The sequence below is a fragment of the Dendropsophus ebraccatus genome, chromosome 9 (assembly GCF_027789765.1).
Source record: "Dendropsophus ebraccatus isolate aDenEbr1 chromosome 9, aDenEbr1.pat, whole genome shotgun sequence".
Classification (NCBI taxonomy): Eukaryota; Metazoa; Chordata; class Amphibia; order Anura; family Hylidae; genus Dendropsophus; species Dendropsophus ebraccatus.
In genome coordinates this window covers 29,090,041-29,115,122 of record NC_091462.1, presented here as the reverse complement: position 1 = coordinate 29,115,122, position 25,082 = coordinate 29,090,041, and the positions used below count along the sequence as shown (strand labels likewise).

Genomic DNA, 25,082 nt, shown 5'->3' with positions numbered 1-25,082 from the left:
TTAATCGTACTTCAGCTGAAATGCTGAAGCAGGTAAACAGAGAAAACAACTCAAATGTGGAGTTCCCCTTAGAGCATTTAGACATTATGGGGGACATTTATGAACAATCTGGAAGAGTCAGAGTATTGTGAATACATCAGCGCCACCTAGTGGCTGAAATGAATAGAGCAGCACATACCAGGTCAGAGGAATGTTTGTCTCTTTGCTTTTAGCTATGTTATGTCAATTACACTTTGAATGATACAAAGGTATTTACCTCCACATGTTGTGTGGATCATTACCGCAAGTCATATATGTAGATATTACATAGTTCTTTCTAGAACCTAGTTTAAATATTGGATAGAAAAGACATTGGGGGAGATTTATCAAAGGGTGTAAAATTTAGACTGGTGCAAACTTCCCCCAGCAACCAATCACAGCTTCTCTTTCCTTTCACCATAGCTGGAAGCTGAGCAGTGATTGGTTGCTGTGGTCAGTTTGCACCAGTCTAAATTTTACACCCTTTGATAAATCTCCCCCATTGAGTTAGCATTAAACAACCAATTTAAAGGTTTCATTTCACTTGGAATCATTCTAGAGTTTTCAGAAATGAATGAATGGCGTATGCCATGTTTTTGAACTAATCAATAATTTTTTCTATCTGTAGATTAGTCATGTTTCCTCGGGTTTGGTGGTTCCTGTTCTTATTACATGTCCACACCTCCGTGGCCCAGCATTATTTTGAAGAGAGAAGAAATGGAAGATATCGGCCCAAAGCTTTAATATCCAGTCCTGTGGAGAAGGTTCCCAACCTCAGTGAACAAGGTATAAAAAAAAGGAAAATTGGGGGGGGGGGGGGTGCCTTTTAAAAATTTATTGATATTTAAAACTTTTTCCATTACATTTTTAACCTTCATAGGGTTATATGGTTTAATGCAACACAGATGATTGCAGCAAGTGTCAGACTGCTCATATCCTTGCACAGTCTGTCATGGGCAGGCTGTAATAAGACTAATATTCTTTCAGCCATGGAGACCTTCAGCGGGTTCCTGGCTGTTATGTCAAACAATAGAATTGAGGGAGATTGTGCACAGTTTTCTACCACCTAGATGCAGCAGTATTTATTGACAGTGGCATCTATGTGGTTAAATCTGGTCTCAGGAAGTTGTGAAACGTTTCTGAGCCCGCTTCATATCCCCCTGCATGAAGGGGTTAATATTGATGGCCTATACTTTAGCTGATCAGTGGAGGGGGGTTGGAAATGATCTGATATTGATGGCCTAGCCTAAGGAGATGTCCCAAAGAAGAAGAAAAAGTCCAAAAAGTTTTGCCAACAATTTTCTTTTAATTATAACATTTAACTTAACGTTTAAATAGTCCTCAGCTCCTTTATGTAACTATGTTTCTCTGTGGTTACTGACTGCAAATACGGTGTAGTTTGTTTCTGTCGTTATATGTTATTCTCTTCTCCTTGCCCCCTACATCTTGCTAACATAGATATAGGTTAGTGTATGAGACAGATGACATGGAGAATGACTGTATGATCAGACTACACAGAGGGCTTTTTGTTGTCTGTTACCATGGAGACACAATGGTCTGTAGAGGAGATGTAGATGCAAAATGATAGAAATTTTTTTTTTTAAAGACTATATGCAAATTTGCTTCATTTTGTAAGTTGCAAAATGTTTTTTTTGTTTTTTTTAATACAAAGTGTTATCAGTAAGGGTACATGCACACTACAGAATTTCCACGGAGAGCGGGCAACCTCCACTTGAAGTTCAGTTTCATAGACCCCGCCCCTTTCATAGATATTTGCCGGCGAATTCCGCCGTCTGCCCAAAAAATGTAAAAGTCAATTCTTTGGTTGTACTGTGGAATCCGCCAGGAAATATCATTGGGTCTATGGAAAGGGCGGAACTTCAAGCAGAATCCGCTTAAAGTCTCTGCGGAAATTCCGTAGTGTGCACATACCCTAATTGATTGTAACCACGTTATGTGGACATCCCTCATGTCCTGTGATCTCATTCCAGATGAAGACTGCCTTCTGGAAATGGCCTTCCTCCTGGACAGTTCAGAAAGTGCTAAGGACTATAATCACAATCAGGAGAAAAGATTTGTCTTGCAAATGGTAGATAAGCTGAAGGGTGTTCAGCTGGACTCCAAGAGGCCCTTTAGCTGGAGGATGGCACTAATACAGTACAGCAGCACCGTCCAGATAGAGCAGACATTCAGAGACTGGAAAGGACCGGACAATTTTAAAGCCCGCATTGCTCCCATTGCATATATCGGCCACGGCACATTCACCTCCTACGCCATAACAAACTTAACTCAGCTGTATATGAATGAAGGTACACACAAAAGCGTGAAGGTGGCCATGCTTCTCACCGATGGGGTAGACCATCCCAGAAATCCCGATATATTTGCTGCTACCGCTAACGCCAAAAACCACGACGTTAAGCTTTTCATTGTTGGAATGACGTCCGTAGCCAAGGAGGCCGCCAACGCTGCAAAACTACGTCTCCTGGCGAGTGTGCCAGCCACCAGGTTTGTCTTCCATTTGCAGGAGACGGATATACTGGATAGAATCATCAAGGAAGTGGTAAGTAACAAGTCACTATCATGTATGAATTTCTGCCAATGCAAAAATGCAATACTAACCTATATAGAGGGAAAGTACCTGTACCTGGTTCCTGTATTAGTACATTGTCCCATGTTACATACCGTAAGAGAGAGTTACTTCACCACTGATATATTATATTTATGCCTAAGACAGTAGGGAATCCCAGTAATTTATATCCTGGGGACTTCAGTCTTAACATCAATGGGGGAGATTTATCAAACATGGTGTAAAGTGAAACTGGCTCAGTTGCCCCTAGCAACCAATCAGATTCCACCTTTCATTTTCCAAAGAGTCTGTGAGGAATGAAAGGTGAAGTCTGCTTGGTTGCTAGGGGCAACTGAGCCAGTTTCACTTTACACCATGTTTGATAAATCTCCCCCTTTATCTTTAAAATTTTATCACTTGTATTTGGATCGATATGGTCAAAGCAGCATTAAAATATTTATCCGTCATAAGTATCATATCTGTATTTGGCTCATAAATTAAAGTGGTGGTCCAGCCTAACAAAAATATGGCCCCTTTTCTCAACACCACTTATCTGAAATGTAATACCACACACAAACTGAGGACAGGCTGGCGCTGTTTTTGCAAGAAAGAAGCTGTGTTTTTTCTAATCCTGGATAACCCCTTTAAAATAACTGAGAACATCTCTATGGTGGACCACAGGCCCTATATAAAGATTGGTGTACAAGCTGAGCTGAGTAATCACATTCATACCGAAATAAAGGCTCATTCAAATCCAATGCACATCTGTATTCCATGCATGGAAATAAAGTTTTTTCAGCCTGGTTTACACAATACTTCAAGGGGTTATCCAGCGAAAATCTTTTTCTTTCAAATCAACTGATTTCAGAAAGTTATATAGATTTGTAATTTACTTCTACTTAAAAATCTCAATTCTTCCAATACTAATCAGCTGCTGTATGTCCCGAAGGAAATGTTTTCCTGTCAGTCTATCACAGTGCTCTCTGCTGACACCTCTGTCCATGTCAGGAACTGTCCAGAGCAGAAGAGGTTTTCTATGAGGATTTGCTACTGCTCTGGACAGTGATGTCAGCAGAGAGCACTGTGTCAAACTGAAAAGAAAACACCACTTCCTGCAGGACATAAAGCAGCTGATAAGTTTGTGAAGACTTGAGATTTCTAAATAATTAAATTTAAGTAAATTACAAATCTGTATAACTTTTTGACACCAGTTGATTTGAAAGAAAATGATTGTCCCTGGATAACCCCTTTTAATTGTAGATAACGTATTCCTATTTAACATAAAAAAAAATTGTCTGCTTTTTACTATCCCTTTTTGTAAGAGTAGTGCCTCATAAGAGGTTGATCATAGGCTGCCTCTACTGAAGCATGGCAGCAGGTATTTAATTCCTCTGCAGCACCTCCGCAGGGTAAATGAGGTATTACATGTTATTCACTGAACTCAATGTTGCATTGTCCTTAGAATTTAGGGACCTGCTGGGTCCTCCAGACAGACACAATTCTTTTAGTCTCTCTCTGCTCTGGAAGTCCATGTTTTGACAGTATTAACCCCTTGAAAAAGAAGGTTACTTTATCTAAGTGGAGGACAATCCAACCTAGGTGAGATCCATCCAATCCAAAGCTTCATCACAGCTTCATTTTTCAACTCTTCGTAAAGTTTGAGCACTACAAAAACATGGCCACTTTCTTCCAGAGTCAGCCCCACTCTTGTCTCCAGTTTGTGAGGAGTTTTGCAACTCAGTTCTATTGAAGTAAATGGAGATTATTTGCAAACCCCACCTGACCTGGAGACAAGAGTAGTGCTGTCTCTGGAAGAAAGCTGGCATGTTTTTGTAGTGCTGGATAACCCTTTTAAATGACAAAATTCGGTCTGGCAGCAGCCACCAGTAGGGGGAACTAAATGCATATTTATTCATACAGTCGTCACTGATCCTGATGGGAGCTGTATGTTTCTGTGTGCAGTTAGCTCCCCCTAGTGGAGGTTGCTATAATAGTACGATGGAAGGCTGTCTTGCTTTATGCAGTGGCATAGCTTGGCTTTCAAGCTCCCAAAGCAAGGCATATTGTTCCGGCTAATATAAGTAGTGCATTAGTCCAATGAATGGCTTGTAAGACATAACAGATTGTAATCCAATGCAGTTGCCTTGTGACAACTTTGAACATTGCATTGATACTGAGTCGTCCAGCCAGTTCATTCTGCATTGCCCTCCTATCAGGTCTATGCACAGATTGCCTTTGATTTTTGGGCAGCTAAACATTTTGGAGCCATTACTATGGAGTAGTGGCCCAGACCTTACGCTATATCGTTAATAGTTTTATATATAGATTAATATCTGGTTTTAGTGTTCTAGAAGTTTTTTTTAAATCAAGAGAAGAAATATTAGAAAATGTTTGTGTGGTAAAGTTTATATTTTTATATATTTATATATCTTTCTTTTCCCTTTGCAGAAAGAACTTGCAGAAGAAGGGGTAAGTACTGGCAGCTGTTTACAATGCAGAATGTGAATAAAAAATGAAAGAGCTTAGAAAATGTTATCATTGGAGTCTAATGTAACTACTAAACATAAGGTATAAATCATACTAGCATAGGAATATCTAGATATTAGGTTATACATAACAACATGAGGGAAGAATAGGGAAAAGAGTAGATAGATAGATAGATAGATAGATAGATAGATAGATAGATAGATAGATAGATAGATATGTAACAGAAAATCTAAGCAGCACTGCTCAAAAATGTTCGGGTGCCAGCGGTCCTGGATCCTGACCACAGATCGTTCCCAAATAGCAAATAGATAATCCACGGCACTCACGGGGTTAAACGGTGAAAAAAGTAAGTGATTTATTGCAGCATTCCAAAACAAGACACTTTTTTCACCGTTTAACCCCGTGAGTGCCATGGATTATCTATTAGATAGATAGATAGATAGATAGATAGATAGATAGATAGATAGATAGGAGATAGATAGATAGATAGATAGATAGATAGATAGATAGATAGATAGATAGGAGATAGATAGATAGATAGATAGATAGATAGATAGATAGAGATAGATAGATAGATAGATAGATAGATAGATAGATAGAAGATAGATAGATAGATAGATAGATAGATAGATAGATAGATAGATAGATAGGAGATAGATAGATAGATAGATAGATAGGAGATAGATAAATAGGTAGATAGATAGATAAATAGATAGATAAATAGATAGATTGATAGATAGATAGATAGATAGATAATAGATAGATAGATAGATAGATAGATTATAGATAGATAGATAGATAGATAGATAATAGATAGATAGACAGACAGATAGATAGATAGATAGATAGATAAATAGATAGATAAATAGATAGATAGATAGATAGATAGATAGATAGATAATAGATAGATAGATAGATAATAGATAGATAGATAGATAGATAGATAGATAGATAGATAATAGATAGATAGATAGATAGATAGATAGATAGATAGATAGATAGATAGATAATAGATAGATAGGAAATAGATACTATAGATACATATGACCTGAACAATGTAGGATTATTCTACTTGCAGGTGCACTATTGCAGTGACTGTAATCCATGTAGCTGCCTTAGGGCAATTATGAAATATTGTTTTGATCTACTAATTATTTAAAGGGTTGCCCGGTCATGTTTGCTCTAGAGCTGGGATTATATAAAAATAATATCCTATAGTCACCTCCTTCGTTCCCTGCACAACCCTCCCAGTCCTTAGCTGGTCTCTGCTTTCTCTGTCTGTTACCTGTAGTACCAGCCCACCCAGTCAGTCAGTGGCCACAGCATTGTCCGGTCTCAATCTCTGATTTATTTTTATTTTTTTTAAAGAAATATTTCTTATTCTTTTAGCACCATTGTATGTAGTTAGCTATAGGGGCTTGGTAAAATAGGGAAGATTTACTATTGGAATTACTAAAATTGTCTATCTTAGAACTAGCTCGGGCTGTCTAAGTTTGGGCATGGATTTACTATTCTGGTGCATATCCATTTATACATTCAGTAATTTTTACTCCAAAATTTTACTTAAAGGGATTGTATAATCAGAAAATTACTTGAATATATTTTGTAATAATTATTATTGACCTTTTTGCATTTTTTATTTTACTATATTATAGAATAATCCTTAAAATGTAGTAGTTTCAATTCTAACCAGTTTTGATTCCCAGCTTAGTTCTAGGCCTAAAACTAAGCTGAGACTGTCCTGTTCTGTCTGTTTAAAGTGATCTGTACAGAATAACACCATAAGTGTTATAAGAGTGACACCATAAGATATATACAAAAAAAACAATAGGTGAATCTCACAGCTCAGTCTCCCCCTCCCTGTGGTATCGGTATGATACCTTTTTAAGGTCATAGAGTATGCTCATTAATGTTCATGTCAGTGGAACAAGTCCTATTCATGGCTGTCTATGTCCATGGGGCTTGCTGTGAAGCATTTCACAAACTACATGCTGTTAAAGCGACTTTGTACCCACAATCTGACCTGCCCCCCCCCCCCCCCCCCCCCAAACCACTTGTACCTTCGGATAGCTGCTTTTAATCAAGATCTGTCCTGGGGTCCGTTCGGCAGGTGATGCAGTTATTGTACTAAAAAACTACTTTTAAACTTGTAGCCCCGTGCCCAACGGGCGTATCTGTGCCCTAACTTTGCACCACCCCTCCGTCCCTCCTCGCCACCCTCTTCAGCATTGGGAATGCTCCAGGCAGATTGCCTCCTATTCCCCACCTCTGTCAGCAAGGCACATGGGCTGGATCGTTAAGGACCTGTGCAATGTTCAGCATGGAGAAAATGTTTAATTGGCATTCCTAATGATGAAGAGGGTGGGGAGGAGGGACGGAGGGGTGGTGCAAAGTTAGGGCATAGATACTCCCGTTTAGCACGGGGCTACAAGTTTAAAAGTTGTTTTTTAGGACAATACCTGCATCACCTGCTGAAAGGACCCCAAGACAGATCTTGGATTAAAAGCAGCTATCCGAAGGTACAAGTGGTTTGGGGGTCAGATTGTGGGTACAGAGTCGCTTTAAAAATAGCTTAGGTAAGATGGCTGTCCCCATATTTATGTACAGAAAATTTAATTTTAAAAATTACAATCAAAAAACAGATTTTATTTTTTTTTAAATGGAGATGTTTCAATATCTGGCTCTAATGAGCCAATGAAAAGTCTAGGTGATACATTCCCTTTAAAAGGAATCTATTAGCAGGTTAAAAAAAATCTAACCTGCTGACATGGGGCAAAGGGGGCTGGGGATAAAGGTAAGCTTCTTTCCTTCATCCTCGGCACCCTTTCCGTTATATTAGGAGTTTGATCACTATGCTAATAAGGCATTTTGGTGCACTGGGGCAGGTAAAAAAAGGCTTTAACACTGCCACTGATGGTGTAAATTTAGACTAGACAGGCTAAAGATGCAAGAAATGTATGAAAGAGTATCAACCTCATTCTTAGGGGGCATTCAAATGTTCTGTGCATGGTCTATATATATGGGCGATGAGCTACAGGCCAGGCTTCAGAACTGCCCCCCAAAAGTTATACAAATCCCCAATATACACTTATTACGGGAAATGCTTATAAAGTGCTTTTTCTTGCACTTACTACTGCATCAAGGCTTCACTTCCTGGATAACATGGTGATGTCACTTCCTGGATAACATGGTGATGTCACAACCCGACTCCCAGAGCTGTTAGGGCTGTGGCTGCTGGAGAGGATGATGGCAGAGGGATGCTCAGTGTCCCTCCAGTGCCCTGTGTCCCTCAGTGTCCCCCTGCCATCATCCTCTCCAGCAGCCACAGCCCGCACAGCTCTGGGAGTCGGGTTGTGACATCACCATGTTATCCAGGAAGTGACATCACCATGTTATCCAGGAAGTGACATCACCATGTTATCCAGGAAGTGACATCACCATGTTATCCAAAAAGTGACATCACCATGTTATCCAGGAAGTGACATCACCATGTTATCCAGGAAGTGACATCACCATGTTATCCAGGAAGTGACATCACCATGTTATCCAGGAAGTGAAGCCTTGATGCAGTAGTAAGTGCAGGGAAAAAAGCACTTTATAAGTATTCCCTGTAATAAGTGTATATTGGTAAATTGTATAACTTTTGGGGAGCAATACAGTGCTTCTTTTTGCCGGATTTCTCCTTTAAATCTTTGCGCTAATGTACAGTAGTGAAAAGATTTGCACAGTTTCCGAGCTCACAGCATCATAATGGATGTTGTTGCCAGGAGTTCTGAGGTCTGGTCAGTAGCTCATTGCCCGTGTATGGACCGTAATTACAGAATGTGTGTGAGTGCCCCCTTAGACTGTTAAGTCTAAACTTATACTGTCTAAGAGTCACACAGTTTTATTATTATGTATATTTGTATATTGCAGCACTTGGGTCAGTCCTTTGTAGAACTACACGTACTAGAGTACATAAAGTGATACATCTGCCCTGTTGTGTATTTATCCTTAAAGGGACGTTCCTCACTTACTGACTGCTCTTTCTTTGCAGTGTCGACAATCTCCAGTTTGTACCTGTGAAAAAGGTGAAAAGGGACTTCCAGGAACCGCCGTAAGTACAGCACCATGTTGGGACAGGCCATAAACAGTAATACAGGAAATATGAACGATACTATGCGCAGTGTCAGCTGCTGCAGGTGAATCAGATTAAAGGTCACTAGTGTTGCAGCCTGTTGTCTGCAAATTAGATGAAGAATATAGGTGTATAATATATATATTCTGCGTTTGTATCCACATTTTCCAGGACTCCCTAGGGCGGCATCCAACTTATGCAGCCGCAGGGACTAAGGTGTAGAGCGTTCAGGTTCGGTTAACGTTGCTGAACATGAACATTTTGACAGATTCGCTCAACACTAGTTAGAACTTTTTTGCAACAATATATTAGGAAAATGATTACTCATCTGCCATTTAGCACATTAGTTATTATATCCCAAGTTATTTAGTTAAGATGAGCGCAGCTCCACTATGCTCGGGCCCAATCGTTCGGCATTTAATTACCAGTGGTTACAGTCCTAAGGAGTGCTGGAAAACATGGAGACCGCCTATGGCCTATGGCTGTGTCCATGTTTTCCAGGCCCTTGGTATTCAAATGCCGAACAATCGTTTAAACCTGGGCCTCACCAGCCAATCTATTATAAATATCACCATACAGCACACATAATACCCTCAAGCAGCACTAGCCAAATACAACAGGACAGCACAAAATTCCTCCACAGCCTCTCCAAAGACCACCATGCTGTACATATCCTACCAGCAGCACATAATATACACCACTGTGCAACTCAAAACAACGCGTACGTCATCTATCTACAAGATCTATTACTTTATTACATGATTATTTAAAATGTTACAGAATGATAATAAAACTGTGCAAAAAGAGACCCTATACCAATGACACACTGCCACATTTGTAGCAGCTTACTTGGGGGACTTTATCTAAAGAGTGACGTGTAAAATGGAAGTCTTTAGTAAATCTGCCCTGTTGTTTTTAACATGTATCACCCAAGAAAACACGTGTCAAATATCTGCATGGTAAAAGCTTGTTTGTAGGTAAAGTAAAATGTGTGCAGTTTTCTGGGTGGCATACTACTGCTGCATGTGAACCCAACCTAAAAGTATATTCATCCGACAGTAACATGTTATACTAACTCATCTACGTCTCCTTATAGACAATTTATATTGTACAACAGTGACACCAGTGGTCCTGAGTGAGTCTTACATTTTATAATGCTTTATGTAGTTATTGATAGAATTGATGCAAGATATATGTAAACATGATAGATAGATAGATAGATAGATAGATAGATAGATAGATAGATAGATAGATAGATAAATCAGAAGAATACCGCAGCACTCATAGGATAGAATTCAACACAACGTGTTTATTTCCCCAAACCGAGACGTTTCGCTCTCCACACTGAGAGCTTTTTCAAGCAGTCTTGACTGCTTGAAAAAGCTCTCAGTGTGGAGAGCGAAACGTCGCGGTTTGGGGAAATAAACACGTTGTGTTGAATTCTATCCCATGAGTGCTGCGGTATTCTTCTGATTTATATAACTTATACCGGGTGGTCACTGGTATATACCGCCTGGCACCACATTCATCGCTACACGAGTGCTGCATTCATTCTGAATTTCTTAGATAGATAGATAAATAGATAGATAGATAGATAGATAGATAGATAGGAGATAGATAGATAGATAGATAGATAGATAGATAGATAGATAGATAGGAGATAGACAGATAGAGTGTTTAGAAACATGAATTGCACTTCTATTTATTTATTTTATTCCACATGTATGCAATCGTTGGTGACATTACCAGATCTTAGAATGGAGACTACAGTATGTGGTCCTTCCAAGCTTCTATCTGTTATTGATGGGGACTTTTGAAGGATTGGTAGGCTGAGATTTTAGGTAGTCTCTCACTACATATTATTACTGCGTTTTAGTGACAACTTTAGTGAATCCAGACATATCTCCCAGAGAAACAGTTTTTTAAGAAAACATTCAGATCGTTCTTTTTGTGACGTTCCTTATTGTTATTGTTATTGTTATTGTTCTGTAATGCAGATCTATTTCTATTTCTATTTCATAGGGTAAGAAAGGTCGGCCTGGTGATGATGGCATTCCTGGACAGAAAGGCAGTAAGGTACGTATCCAAATATATCTGCCATCATGTAAACCTAATATATTACATCTAATATATTAAGAAATCATTTATGTTATGCTGTGAGATGCCATTGGTAAAAGTTATCATCTTACATGAAGAGATTTATCATAACCTGAAAACACAGCGAGATTTTCTAAAGCAGTATTTCTATCTCAGCTTGTTATGCCCTATCCATAGGATGAGGGGTAACAAGCTGATCACTGGGGGTACAACTGCTGGAACAGGGAAGACCCTAAGAACAGGGATGCAATTATTCTCACAGTGAATGGAGCGCTCACCACGCCTGTGCGGCCACCTTGGCCTGTGCTCTATTCATTCTCTATGGGGCTGCCAAGTCTTTCCGAGTTCAGGATCGTGGGGGGTCCTAGCAGTCAGACTCTCAGCGATCAACTTGTTATTCCCTTTCCTATTTTATAAGGCGAAAACATTATGTTTACTTGCATTTCAAGATAGTGTTATCTTATCTTAGTGTTATGACACTAAGGAAGGAAAGAAATTTTAAATGCAGGGATGAGAAAAGCAAAGTTTGAAAAAAAAATGATATGCTCACCAGTCCACGTTTCCCCAGTGTCCTCTTCTATGTATCTGGTGTCTTCAGCCGCCTCCTGCCCGCTCAGCCAATTACTGACTGAAATGGGACAGCGCCACGCCCAGTGATTGGCTGAGCAGGCTGTTCCTGGAGAGTGACAGCCCTCTCAGCCAATCACTGGCCACTGGCAATAATTTATCCTGTGTAACCACCACCCCTTTTTCTAGCAATGGTTGTAGTTTCATTGCAGTATTCTTGTGGTACTTCACAAAGCATCGCTTTCATTAAAATTACGCAGTACCATGCCAATACCACAACAACAGTACTGCAAGGAAACTGCTAAATGTGAACACAGGCTGATGTGCTAAGTATGGCATAGAGCGTTAACAAGGTGATCACTTCTGCACAGGTTCACGCCCTGTTGACAGCAGTAGTGACGGCTCCCTTGACTGTTTGTGCAATCTAATGCAATCTATCAATGGAATAGTCACCGCTGCAAAGTCTTCTGTGGTATGTAAACCTGAGCACTTTCCCTATGGAGAGTCGAGCAGTGGTGACGCTCCCTCTTGACAGTTGGTGTAAAACCCTATGGACTATCAGAGGGAGGGTTGTCACCGCTGTTAGGTGCTATCAGCATTAAGAACTGAGTAGTGGTGACCGCACCATTCACAGTCTATATCCTTATTAGCACATCGACGAAATTAACATCATTTACTGTAGAAGAATCTTTTAAAATGTTTACTGTCACTACAGGTGGTATACAAGAAAAACAAACCCATTGCAAATATCAGAATTATGTTACAATTACCAAACTGGTAGAGTATTTATTGTTCCCAGAGAGGAGACCATGTATAGACTATATAGACTATATATCCCACCCAGGCACCCTAAACAATGGTACAAAGACAGTGGACCCCAAGATTGAGAACAGCAATGTCATTTTATTAGAGAACCCCTTTAATTAAAAGGAGCTCCTATAGAGCTAAATCAGAGTATATACCATAGTATCTCTATCTATCTATGAATACACTATAACCCATCCTTGTTTATAATGTTCCTAACAAGATGTATAATATGTTTGTATTCTCTTTGCAGGGTGAATCCGGCCTTAATGGGATTCCTGGAAGAGATGGCTTAGAGGTAAAATTATAAAATCATATAAATAATATATCAGTATATAAGTATAATGATACAATATACAGGGAGTAGCGGAGACACACCAGTGTAAAATGGCAATGTAGTTTCAGCCATATCCCCCAAAACAGCATACACCTTTTAGTTATATTAGCTTCATTGTAAATCATAAATGGATGTGACATATAAGACATAGCCTGGCTTTCTATCTATGGATGCGTTTTGCATTCACATAGATGCTACATTTGGGCTTTATAGTTTTCAACAGTAAAAAAAAACTCATAGTGCAACATATGGTACACACAAGCAAGACGACAAAAGGGTAGAGTTTATTTACATCAACATAAAAGAGGCGTTCCCATGTATATTGGGTCAGAGAAATAAATAGATAGATAGATAGATAGATAGATAGATAGATAGATAGATAGATAGATAGGTGGATAGGTACATAGAGTATATATATATTATTAGTAATAATTGTTTCTTCAATTCAATTGTGTGTTTTTTTCATAGGGAAAACCTGGATATAAAGGAGAACAGGTAATGTATTGGATTTCCTAACCATCTGTTTCCCATTTCTGAGTATATAGTGCATGTAATGGAACAATTCTGCATTATCCATGGTGCTGACAAAAAAAGCAAAAGAAAATATAGTAAATAATATAAAATATAGTAGATCAGACCATCCATGGATCTCTTACTTCCCCTTTTTGTATATTCATCCCTGCACATGTTTGCGGCTTGTCTGGTACTATCTTCTCTTCAATCCTTTATTATAACTTCAACTCAAAGCTCCAATAAAAAAATGACTTTAATGGAAAATTATTATTGGCTTAAATATGTTTTTTTAATTTTTTTTTAATTTTAGGGAGAGAGAGGAGAATGCGGTATTCCTGGTGTCAAGGGAGATCGGGTATGTTACCAAAGACCAAATAATAACATTTTATAATTATCAGGAATACTTTATTTCATCAATTATATGATATTTTACTTTAGCTTTCACTTTTGGCAGATTTGGTGAATATCAAGTATTATGCTAGTGAACGGGGTTCTACACGACACCATTCGCATGTAGCTTTATTGCTGCAAACTTGAGTGCGTGTTAAAAAGTAATCTCTTTCTAGGTTTATTCCACCTTAAATGACGGCAGCATAAACTAGTGATAGAAATGCTAAACAGATCGGTGTATTACCAACATCATTTTGTTCAGCCATTCTCCTAATATGCAGGAGTATCGGATTTTTGCCACACCCCTCCGTCCACCTTCTAGCTGCTGAATGACAGCATGGACAGATAACTGCCAATCAGCAGCTGGTGGGTGGGGTTTTCTGCTTCTCATGAATATCCAGGACTACTGGGCTCATGCACATAATGGAGAGGACTACTTATTGTCTATGTTATTCGGGAGGATATCTCTGGATCAGCTGCACAGAACAATGTAAGTGATACATCATTCTGTTCAGCTTCTCTCACTATTTTATGCCACCCTGAGATAGGACACCATAAACCTACTGACAGAGTCTCATTAAGTCTGGAGCATGTCTATTATATGTTGTGGATTTAGAGGATGGACATTCTGGATCACCTGGTATATGAGTTCTCTATCTTCTGGAGGAGAGTCTAGTCGGATACATATTGGGGTTTGCAGCACATATCACTGTAACTCAGGCAGATATAGTTGTAGATTCACTGTGGATTCTCATTTCCGTACATGTATGTGACCTAAGGATCAAATTTCCTGCATGATAACAGATCCAGAATATAATGAATAATGTATATACAAATACTATACTGCAGTGTGCCCATAAGCTGTATACCTATAGTGGCAGGTTGTTTTTATACACGTAATATATTTATTATTCTAATTGCAAAATTTATGTTTTGATCATTTAGGGTCCTGAAGGTCCAACTGGACCAAGAGGACTTAGAGGTGTGCAGGTAAGGAAACAATCACTCGGACCCTAAATATAAGGCCACTTACTCTCTGAATAGGGGATAAGCGTGTATAGTGGAAATGCTCCTTTAACTTCATTTCTTAGCATTGCTCATGGCCGACAGCATCTAGAGACTAATATGTAAACTGAAGAACACAAAGCAAATATTAAAGCTTTATTATTTTTATATAGGGCGTCCAAGGACCCCCAGGAGATCAAGGACCCGAAGGACCGCAGGGATCAAAGGTAAGTAAAGAAAGGAATAAAAAACATAAATAGGATACTTCATTCTATCAGTATTGATTGAGATTGTGGATAGAAAGCTTACAAGTCCTGTTGTGTGAAAACTACAAATACGGAATACAGTAGATCCTTGGGCCTGTGACCTTAGCATCCAATATACAGTAGATGTACTCAGCACAGAATGCACCATTGGCTTTTGAGTAAAAAAGAAAAACTCAGGATATATATATATTATTCATAAATTATCCCTGTAATTATCCCTGTTCCTGTTCCTGTCTAAAGGACATGTCAAAAGTTTTGCTTGGTCAGTTTCTGGGTGTTCAGACCCCGATAATTGTTTTATATAACTGGGAGAAGTGCTTGGCTAAGTGCTTCATTCCCAGGTTGTTGTGGGAGAAGGTCTCTATAGGTTTACAATGGAGACCACCTAATGCAGCGGAAAAGAAGCAGCTTGGAGAGAAAAGCACTTGACTGATCATTTCTCGAAACTCTTTTTAATAATTAGTGGGGTGGGGTGGGGTGGGGGGGATTTGAACACCCACCATCACTTGCTTTGTATATATGGGTGATGGTTAGGTGTGAAGGCCCAACCCCCTTCCCCTCCATTTTGCCAATGAGTCCCCACAATGCTGCCCTTGAGACGTCCCATTAGGCATCCCTGGCTGTACTCAATGCTACTGTTTGGAAGAGCACAATTTTTGGAGGTTACCACCTGATTCTTACTATAGGAATTGCCTGACAGCTGGGCTCCATGGCCTTCTAGTTCCTTGCAAAACTTTGGTAACTATCCCAGGAACTTGATACACCCCTCTCCTTCTATGGACCTGGCAACCTGCCTTGTTCTTTCCTCAGTACTCCCCCTCCTTCTAGTAGGTTTCTTTCTAATTTGTTGGTTGATATGTGATGAAAGTTGGTCAAATTTGTTAATAAAAACACTTAAAAAAAACTTCCAACTATCAAAAAATCATCAATAAATTAATGCTGTCTAATTGACTGACATAGGGGGATCGAGGCGTTCCTGGACCACCTGGAGTACAAGGAGAAACAGGAATTGGACTGCCTGGACTAAAGGTAAGAGAATCTAAAATTGTGGCTGCTGTGTATTTCCCACAAAATAACAATATGTGGTCAGAAGTGGTCAAACATAACCACTAGTAGACTAAATTCTGTCTATTGGACTCAAAGGAACTCTATTAAAATTTACTAATACCAGCGTTTTACAGATCAATCTTAGGTAAAACCCTTCCAGTGAACAGTACAGCCAGATTTATCAAGAAGAACCTCCAGAATCTATAACTCTATGGAGATTTATCAAACATGGTGTAAAGTGAAACTGGCTCAGTTGCCCCTAGCAACCAATTAGATTCCACCTTTCATTCCTCACAGACTTTTTTGAAAATGAAAAGTGGAATCTGATTGGTTGCTAGGGGCAACTGAGCCAGTTTCACTTTACACCATGTTTGATAAATCTCCCCCTATAACTCTATAGCTCTGAGCTGGAGTCGATTTCCATTTGTAAATTCTATGAAATTTGGCCACACCCCATTCATACCAAACCACGCCCCTCCATTGTAAGCCCTGCCCACCTAATGAACATGGTAGAGACCATCAAAAAAACAGTTTGTGCAAAACTTTTTGCCTATCTGCACCAGGCACAGCATCAAATATATTACAAAAAGTGGCTTTCACTTGGAGGACTTGGCCTGACCACATATTACATCGACACCATGTAATATTATACTTCTCTTGCAACTAAACCAGAAGAGGCGCAGCAGTGCCTCCATCCTCCCTAATGTTAACGTGATAGCCGGAGGATACAATGAGGTCAATGTCAGATAAGAAGAAAGAATATCAATTAACGTACATTAATAATTTTAGGGAGACATGGGCATCCAAGGAAGACCGGGACCAAATGGACCACCTGGGATTGGAGAACCAGGACCGGCAGTAAGTATATGGACATATAACCAATAAATCTTAATAAGTAAAGCTACTCAATACATTAGTTGGTATAGCCTAGAATTTTTGCAGTAGTGAAAGTCATCTATGATGTACTTTATGTATAAGATAGTCTCTATTATATGAAGGGATAGTTTGTCATATCTTTTCAGCGTTTATATGGAATGCAATAACCCAGTGATTTCCCTCCACGTGGATCATGTCGGGACAGGTCTCTGTAATCTATCCTCATTCTGACAGATCGTCAAAAAATTCCTGAGTCATATCTTATATTACCTGAAGTTTTAGAGAAAAAAAAATGATCATAGAGTGAATATTGGAGATAAAACGTAACAGATCTAATCTCACCCAACAATAAAATTTTTTTAGTTTTTTTTTTTTCCTGTTAAAACAATAGGAAATATTAACCTGCAGTCATTGTGATGTCTCATCTGAAGGAACATGACAGCATTAGTGTAAAACAAGTTACAACTGGATGACCTGTAAAGAAAGGAGCCTTATAGTGCCAACTAAGCAGACGTTTCGTGCAAAGAATGATATATTGTAATAATTCCATTGTAACAGGGCCCTCAGGGAGCACAGGGGCTTCCAGGAGAAAGGGGACCGCAAGGAGAAGGATTTCCTGGACCAAAGGTAATGCTTAGTCTTCTTTTTTTTATCTTATTAGCTAAGTTAGTCACTGTCTTCGAGTTCACCGTCATTTGCTGTTCATGTATTTTTGTTTATGTCTTTTCTATTGACAAAACCAATAAAGCACGAAAATAAAAATGTCAGATTGCTGCAAAACTCGTCATATGGTTATGTCTCAGGCCGATGTGTAACTGATTATAGGTGGGGTCTAGTTGCACAAGAGGATATAAAAGCGCCTCCCTCCCACCCTATAAAACATCTCTCAGAGGCTACTTTTGTGAAGTGTACCTGTTGGTGAGAGATTGATGACTGGTAGTCTGGTAGACTGGAGAAGCAAGATGGCTATTAAGATAGATTGTCTGACAACTAGACTTCTGACCAAGCTCTTAGGCAGTTTTGGGAGCAGTAGTTATGTCAGGCCATACACAGACAGCTCAGTGGGGGAGGAACATTTTTAATACAAACATATATCTATCCTAAGATAATAATAAAGAAAATAATATAAAGGCAGACTAGATGGACCAGGTGGTCTTCTCCTTCTTCTGACATCAATCTTCTATGTTTTTATGCTGTTCCCGTTCAAATACCCCTTGACCCCAATAGTGTGCCCGCTGTGCTATTCACTATGCCGTAATATTGTATTGCAGAAAAAGTGCTGTCAGCTGCCCCTTTTAATTCCTACCCCTATGACTAAGGACCCTATTACATGGAGCGATAATCGGCCGAATCGTCTTATTGGTCCGTGTAATAGAGACAACGATCAGCCAATGACAACGATCATCGGCTGATCTTTGTTTTAGATTTGGACCTAAAATCATCAGGCGACGCCAACGCATTGTTATGTGTAATAGCGATGTGTAGCCGACAATTCCCCAAACACCTGTTACCTTACCTCTCCCCGCTCCCGGTCTTCTCTCCTGTGCTCCGCAGCTTCCCTTCACGGCGGCTGCAGCATCTGAGCGTCCTATCAGCTGACAGGCCGCTCAGATGATGATGCTGCTGGGACCAGGAAGCTGCAGAGTACAGGAGAGAAGACCGGGAGCGGGGAGAGGTAAGCATCGCTAACGATGTCCATGGAGCCTGATTATCTGGCTGTCTAATAGGCCCAGTAAACGAGCACCAATCAGGGCGTAGTCGGGCCGTCTAATAGTACCCAAAGCTGCAAAGTGCCAACTGTCTGCCCAGATCTGACAGGGTGCCCAATGGAAGTGGTGTTCTATAAATGATTACAGATGCAAGGGAGCCACCCTAGGCACTGGACCCTGATTTCCTTTCAAGAAAAAAGAAATTGTCAAAGCAGAAAATACCTTTAAATTAACTCTAAATATTGCTAAATATCTATACACAAAGTTGCATTAATATAGTGGATTAATGTTTCACCCGTCCCCGTACTATGTGTCTTTCTACACAGCCTATCAACTCCATCATATTTATTAAAATGTAAAAGTAATGTACTGGTTTCTTTTATAGGGAGATCGAGGATTTGAAGGGCCGAGAGGCTCTCGTGGGCCACCAGGTCCTGGCATTAAGGGTGACAAAGTAAGTATTTAAGGTGCTCTGTTTCGTTTGTGTCACTTTCATTTAAAAAAAATTAAAAAATTTGCACCTTAAAGACAACAAATTTTATCAGTCTCTATGACAACTCTTTTTTTTTAAATGACAGTGACACTTTAAGTGGCTACAATACACTAATATTATTACTATAACTACTACTACTCACTTTAAGGATTTGGGTTTGCCCCGTCTTTTCTTCTTATTATTACTACTACTACTACTCACTTTAAGGATTTGTTTTTGCCCTGTCTTGTTATTAGTTTTTTCTCATCAGTATCTTGTTTCTAGGGAGAGTTTGGTCCTCCTGGATTGCCTGGACCAATCGGTTTACCTGGCATTGGGGTACAAGGTGAAAAGGTAAGTCAAAAATATCATATTAAGTAAAAAATATTAAAAAAAGAATAACATTTTAAACAAAAAATATTTTTTCCTTTGTTTTCAGGGAATTCAGGGTCCTCTTGGGCCTCCAGGCATGAGGGGACCACCAGGAGAAGGACTTATGGGGCCTAAGGTAAAAAAAAAAAAAAAACTATTAATAGAAAACAAAAATAATAATTGTGGTTTGTATTGTTAGATCCCCTAGTAATTAATCTGGTAAAAAAGTACATAGATGACTCCACCGGCCATTCAAATATGCAAAAGAACACTCCAGAGACACCATTACAGGTCTCAACGTAGTGAGCTAGCCAGACCTTCCCTCAGGGAAGGAACAACCAAGCCAAGGAATGTGTCCAGTTAAGGAAACCCAAGCAAGGTATCCATCCACAGACAGTTGTTTTGGGGTATTTGCCCCTCATCAGTGTGGAGTAGGTTTCTGGCTAGTGGGAGCAATGCTAGTAAGTGCATGCAAAAAGGGATGATGGTTGACCTCAGGGCTATTCAGTCATTCTGCTATACATGTGCAGTCAGTAGTAGTAGTGGATCTTCAGAAAGTTGCCATACGGAAAATGCAAACCAAGAAAAGTCATGTAGACTTGTATATCCAACAAACCAACAAAAGTCATGTAGACTTGTATATCCAACAAACCAACAAGAGTCATGTAGACTTGTATATCCAACAACCCAACAAAAGTCATGTACAGTAGACTTGTATATCCAACAAACCAACAAAAGTCATGTAGACTTGTATATCCAACAACCCAACAAAAGTCATGTAGACTTGTATATCCAACAACCCAACAAAAAGCATGTAGACTTGTATATCCAACAAACCAACAACAGTCATGTAGACTTGTATATTGATTACTATAAACCCTTCTTGTCTATAAACTTTTCTTATTTAGGGAGACCAAGGTTTGCCAGGAGAATCTGGACTGCCTGGAGAACGAGGGGTTGGTGAACCTGGAGCAAAGGTAATTTATATATTAGTAGGTTTGTTTTTCATAACGACAACTCGAAAGACCACCATACACTGTAGCACAAAGTCAGCTGACCCCTACCGATTCCGTCGGCCCTGGCTGACTCTCCATTGTATGTGGAGGCCTCACGACTCCCCCCTGATAAATAATGTCAGGGAGAGAGGAGTCAGGCATATCTTTTTTTTCCCAAGAGCTAAACCATCCCTAGAGCTGCCTGATGGCGGCTAACCTTCCCGTTGTTTATTCACAACATATCAATCTTTGACTATAGTCTGCATATTTGCCCACCATCATTGCCCAACAAAAGTAGATTGCCTCAACCAGGACCTACAAAGTTATCAATCAGATCAGCCTATGGCTCTTGGAAAAGAGACTGAGAGTGAATAGGACTTTCTATGGGGGAGGTGCAGAGGCGCCAACCAGTTCCAGAAAGGAGGGGGGGTTGTTGTTTTTTTTACTGTGGGACAAATTTTTTTTATGTATACATCTGGTTGAAAGTAAACTGCAACTTTAAGGGGGTTTTTCAACAAAAAATCTTTTCATTCAAACCAACTGGTGCCAGAAAGTGCCAGAGATTTGGCCTGTACTTTTGTTAAAAAATTTCAAGTCTTTCAGTACTTATCAGCTGCTGTATGTCCAGCAGGAAGTGGTATTCTTTTTAGTCTGGAGAACAGGAGAGGCTTTCTATGGTGATTTGCTTTTGTTCTGGACAGTTCCTGACATGGACTGAGGTGGCGGCAGAGAGCACTGTGTCAGACAGGAAAGAATACACCACTTCCTGCGGAACATGCAACAGCTGATGATTACTGAAAGACTTGAGATATTTTAATAGACGTAAATTACAAATCTCTGGCACTTTCTGGCACCAGTTTAATTAAAAGAAAAAAAAAACGACCCCTTTAAGGTGGCCTTACAAATTAGACAGAAGTAGGCAGGTGGCTGAATAACCCTTGACCAAATGATATTCTGATTCTGTATGAGATCGTCCGGTACTGCAGTACCAGCCGGATGATCTTTAGCGCCACAGAATTCTGATGTTTGCGCATCCGTGAGCGCCCGCATCAGAACTCTCCACTGCACACTATGGAGCATAGCGTGCACTGATAGGGTTTTCATTGAATAGCGGCCACAGGAAACTGACATGTCAGTTTCTCACGGCGCCGCTAGGGATCCCAGCCGGAGTATATACTATGTGTATACACTCCGTCCGGGATTCCCTCAGCCTGCAGCACAATGTAAGTTCCGTACTGATTGCAACAACGGCCTTTAGGTGTATAGGTGCTTTATAGACACATTTTAGTTACGGCCATTACAGGAGTTTAGCCTGGCTATACATAATCCAGATCATCAAGCGAATGGCAAAGAATCTCTTTCCCATAAGGCCTTTCATGGATGTAAGATCTTGTGAATAAAAGATCTTTCAAACATACATCCTTCTTTATAGATTACAGCAGTCTATTGACAACTGTTTATTGATAATGGGTTAAAATTGTCACTTTCTATCAACTTTAATAAAATGTGTATGTATACTTCTGGACCCCACCAGTCAGTAGATCAAAGGATCCTTCACTGCAGCCTCTGATATATCTCAGTCCCATCCCAGCAAAGGGGGAGGAGCTTAGACTGGGCTGCAGTACCAGACACGGCCACCAGGACAAAAGCATCAGATTTTTTTCTTAATGTCAAATACAATCAGTGGTGGAAGGTTCTTCAGCCCTGATGGATTTGGCAAAGAACCTGACCCCATAATTACATATTTATATACATTACACAATGTGCTTTATTTCTGCCTTCTTTATTTCAGGGTGAGCCCGGGTCTGCAGGTTTAGCTGGGTTACCTGGTTTACCAGGAGAAGACGGTGCTCCAGGACAAAAGGTTTTTATGTCTATACGTATTATATAATATCTTCAAATATGTCTAGAAATGACAATAATTACTTGTGGATATTTCAATATGGAATTTAAATTTTCATATATAATATTATATTATATTTTGTATAATTTTTTTTGTATAATAATATAATTTTAGAATATTTATAATATAATATAAATAATATTTATATAATATAACATTATTAATATTAATAACAACAACATGGCTGCTTTGCAGTTTTTACTATATAAAATGTATTTTAATTTTTATAGGGTGAGCCAGGACTTCCAGGTCTCAGGGGGCCAGAAGGGTCTCCTGGTGTTGGCATACAAGGTGAAAAGGTAAGTTCCAAATATTTAAAGGGGTTATCCTGTGCTACAGAAACATGGCCACTTTCTTTCAGAGACAACACGACTCTTGTCTCCAGTTCAGGTGCGGTTTGCAATTAAGCTCCATTCACTTCAATGAAACTGAGCAGCAAAACCCCTTCCAAGCTGAAGACAAGAGCGGTGCTGTCTCTGGAAGAAAGCGGTCATGTTTTTGTAGCGCTGGGTAACCCCTTTAAACCTTATTATACCAGGGTCAACATGATTTATTGCCTCCTGAAATAAAGATCATTGTGATAGGAACAGCCAATATTAGTGGGTTATTATTGTAGAATAATAGTATTTTGGCTAGAGACTACATTTTCTCACACATGTTTTTTTTATGTTTTAAGGGTGACCAAGGACAACGTGGCATCCGTGGGTTAACTGGGCCCCCAGGACCTGCCGGACCATCAGGACCAAAAGTAAGCACTTACTTATCTACCATTATGGCTCTACACCTGTATGTTTTCATATAAATTCACCTATTTAAATGTTTAAGAATTACTAATGGATAAAAATCGTTGACCATCTTATAGGGTTAGATTACATTACATAAATTACGTAAAAAACTTTTAACATGTCCCTATATAATTTCAAAACTTTTTATTAACGATATATATATAAAATACTTCAAAGGTAATGTGTTACCTACATTTTCTTTTACTGATAAGAATCAGATACTAAAACTTGTTCTTTTATTCTAATCTGTTTCTGTATTTAATGTTTTTGTACATTGTTATGAGTAACATGCTTTAAAGCAAGACTCATGGACATATATGACAATAGTCAGATTCTGTCCACTTGAGATGAATGTGAAACATTACTGAGCATGCTCTGTGACCTTCCAAGAGGTCATTCCTCAGGGAGCTGCTATTGTCTCCTCTGTCTACTGGTGTCACATGTCGCTGCAATGCTGTACAGATCACTTTACAGCAGCCTCCTTTTATCACCACAAACACAACAGGATGTCTCAGCTTAGTTTTAGCCCCAGTGGTAAGAATGAAATCTGAGGAATATTTTATAATATAGATAGAAACATGGAAAATTTGAAAAGAGTCACCAAAATTCTTTAAAAATATATTTAACATAAAAACATTGTTTAAACAATAAGTTATTTTCTGATTACACATTCCCTTTAAGGACTCTCTACTATTTTAGTATGTATTACAAAACATAGATGAGAAACAATATTATATGATTTATTTCACAATGTAGACAAAGATAAAGGGCACTCACCAGATCTTCAGGCTTGACTCTCTAGTGGGCGCACAGCACCTCCGTACAGCTGTTTCATGCACACTGGTGCTTCTTCCTGCTGGGGGATCTAGTGCAGACTATATCTACTTACATCTACATTTATATCACTTATGTTACTGGATTTCTTCTTGTGTTTTAGGGTGAACCTGGAGCTGCAGGACGCCTTGGAATGCCAGGTCCCCCCGGTCGGGCAATAGTGGGTCCTAAGGTATGCTTTACCGTTATAAATTGTACATTTATTTAAAGGTAGCACAAATGAATATGCAGTTATGCCTTTCTAGCCGTTTTGACTCCACATCTATTCAAACCAAAAGATTTAGGGCCATACTATATGGATAAAGCTAAAATTAATAACTTCTTATTAAAGTTTATTTTTTTATAACTGTTTCACATAAATATAAACTTTTATCTTATTTAAGGGAGACCTCGGGCCACCAGGTTCACAAGGCCTTATAGGAGAACCAGGAGTTGGTATTGCCGGTCCAAAGGTAATGTGAAATGTATCTGCTGCGGCCAAAACTGATATTTGTTCTTGAGTGAATAGAACTATTATATGCCAAATAGCTCTTTCTCCTTAAAGAGACACTTTATGTAGGTTTATCTTAGGCCAGCATAAACTGGTGACAGAGAAGCTGAACAGAATGATGTATCACTTACAATGTTCTGTGCAGCTGATCCAGAGATATCCTCCTGAATAACATGGACAATAAGTAGTCTTTTCCATTATGTGCATGAGCCCAGTAGTCCTGGATATTCATGAGGAGCAGAAAACTCCGCCCACTACCAGTTATCTATCCACGGTGTGTATAGTCAGTCAACTGTCAATCAGCAGCTGGAGGGCGGGGGGGGGGGGGAGTAATACAGCGATCTGTTCAGCATTTCTGTCACTAGTTTACACTGCCTTCATTTAAGGCAGCAAAAACCCAGTGGTAGATTCCCTTTAGAAGTGACTCTGTAC

At 39.4% G+C, this 25,082-nt stretch overlaps 1 protein-coding gene across 1 annotated transcript in view; it reads left to right on the top strand.

Moving 5' to 3' along the window:
* The window catches only part of COL28A1 (collagen type XXVIII alpha 1 chain), a 55,226-nt gene that overhangs the window by 11,661 nt on the left and 18,483 nt on the right, over positions 1-25,082 (top strand). Inside the window, exons 3-24 of the mRNA XM_069985122.1 lie at positions 647-804; positions 2,010-2,578; positions 5,033-5,053; positions 9,108-9,167; positions 11,211-11,264; positions 12,910-12,954; positions 13,462-13,488; positions 13,817-13,861; positions 14,842-14,886; positions 15,075-15,128; positions 16,128-16,196; positions 17,004-17,072; positions 17,649-17,717; positions 19,185-19,253; positions 19,557-19,625; positions 19,711-19,779; positions 20,552-20,620; positions 22,431-22,502; positions 22,772-22,840; positions 23,218-23,289; positions 24,264-24,332; positions 24,544-24,612. Coding sequence (XP_069841223.1) covers positions 654-804; positions 2,010-2,578; positions 5,033-5,053; positions 9,108-9,167; positions 11,211-11,264; positions 12,910-12,954; positions 13,462-13,488; positions 13,817-13,861; positions 14,842-14,886; positions 15,075-15,128; positions 16,128-16,196; positions 17,004-17,072; positions 17,649-17,717; positions 19,185-19,253; positions 19,557-19,625; positions 19,711-19,779; positions 20,552-20,620; positions 22,431-22,502; positions 22,772-22,840; positions 23,218-23,289; positions 24,264-24,332; positions 24,544-24,612 — 1,905 coding nt within the window. The 5' untranslated portion in view covers positions 647-653. The remainder of the gene's footprint in view (positions 1-646; positions 805-2,009; positions 2,579-5,032; positions 5,054-9,107; positions 9,168-11,210; positions 11,265-12,909; positions 12,955-13,461; positions 13,489-13,816; positions 13,862-14,841; positions 14,887-15,074; positions 15,129-16,127; positions 16,197-17,003; positions 17,073-17,648; positions 17,718-19,184; positions 19,254-19,556; positions 19,626-19,710; positions 19,780-20,551; positions 20,621-22,430; positions 22,503-22,771; positions 22,841-23,217; positions 23,290-24,263; positions 24,333-24,543; positions 24,613-25,082) is intronic.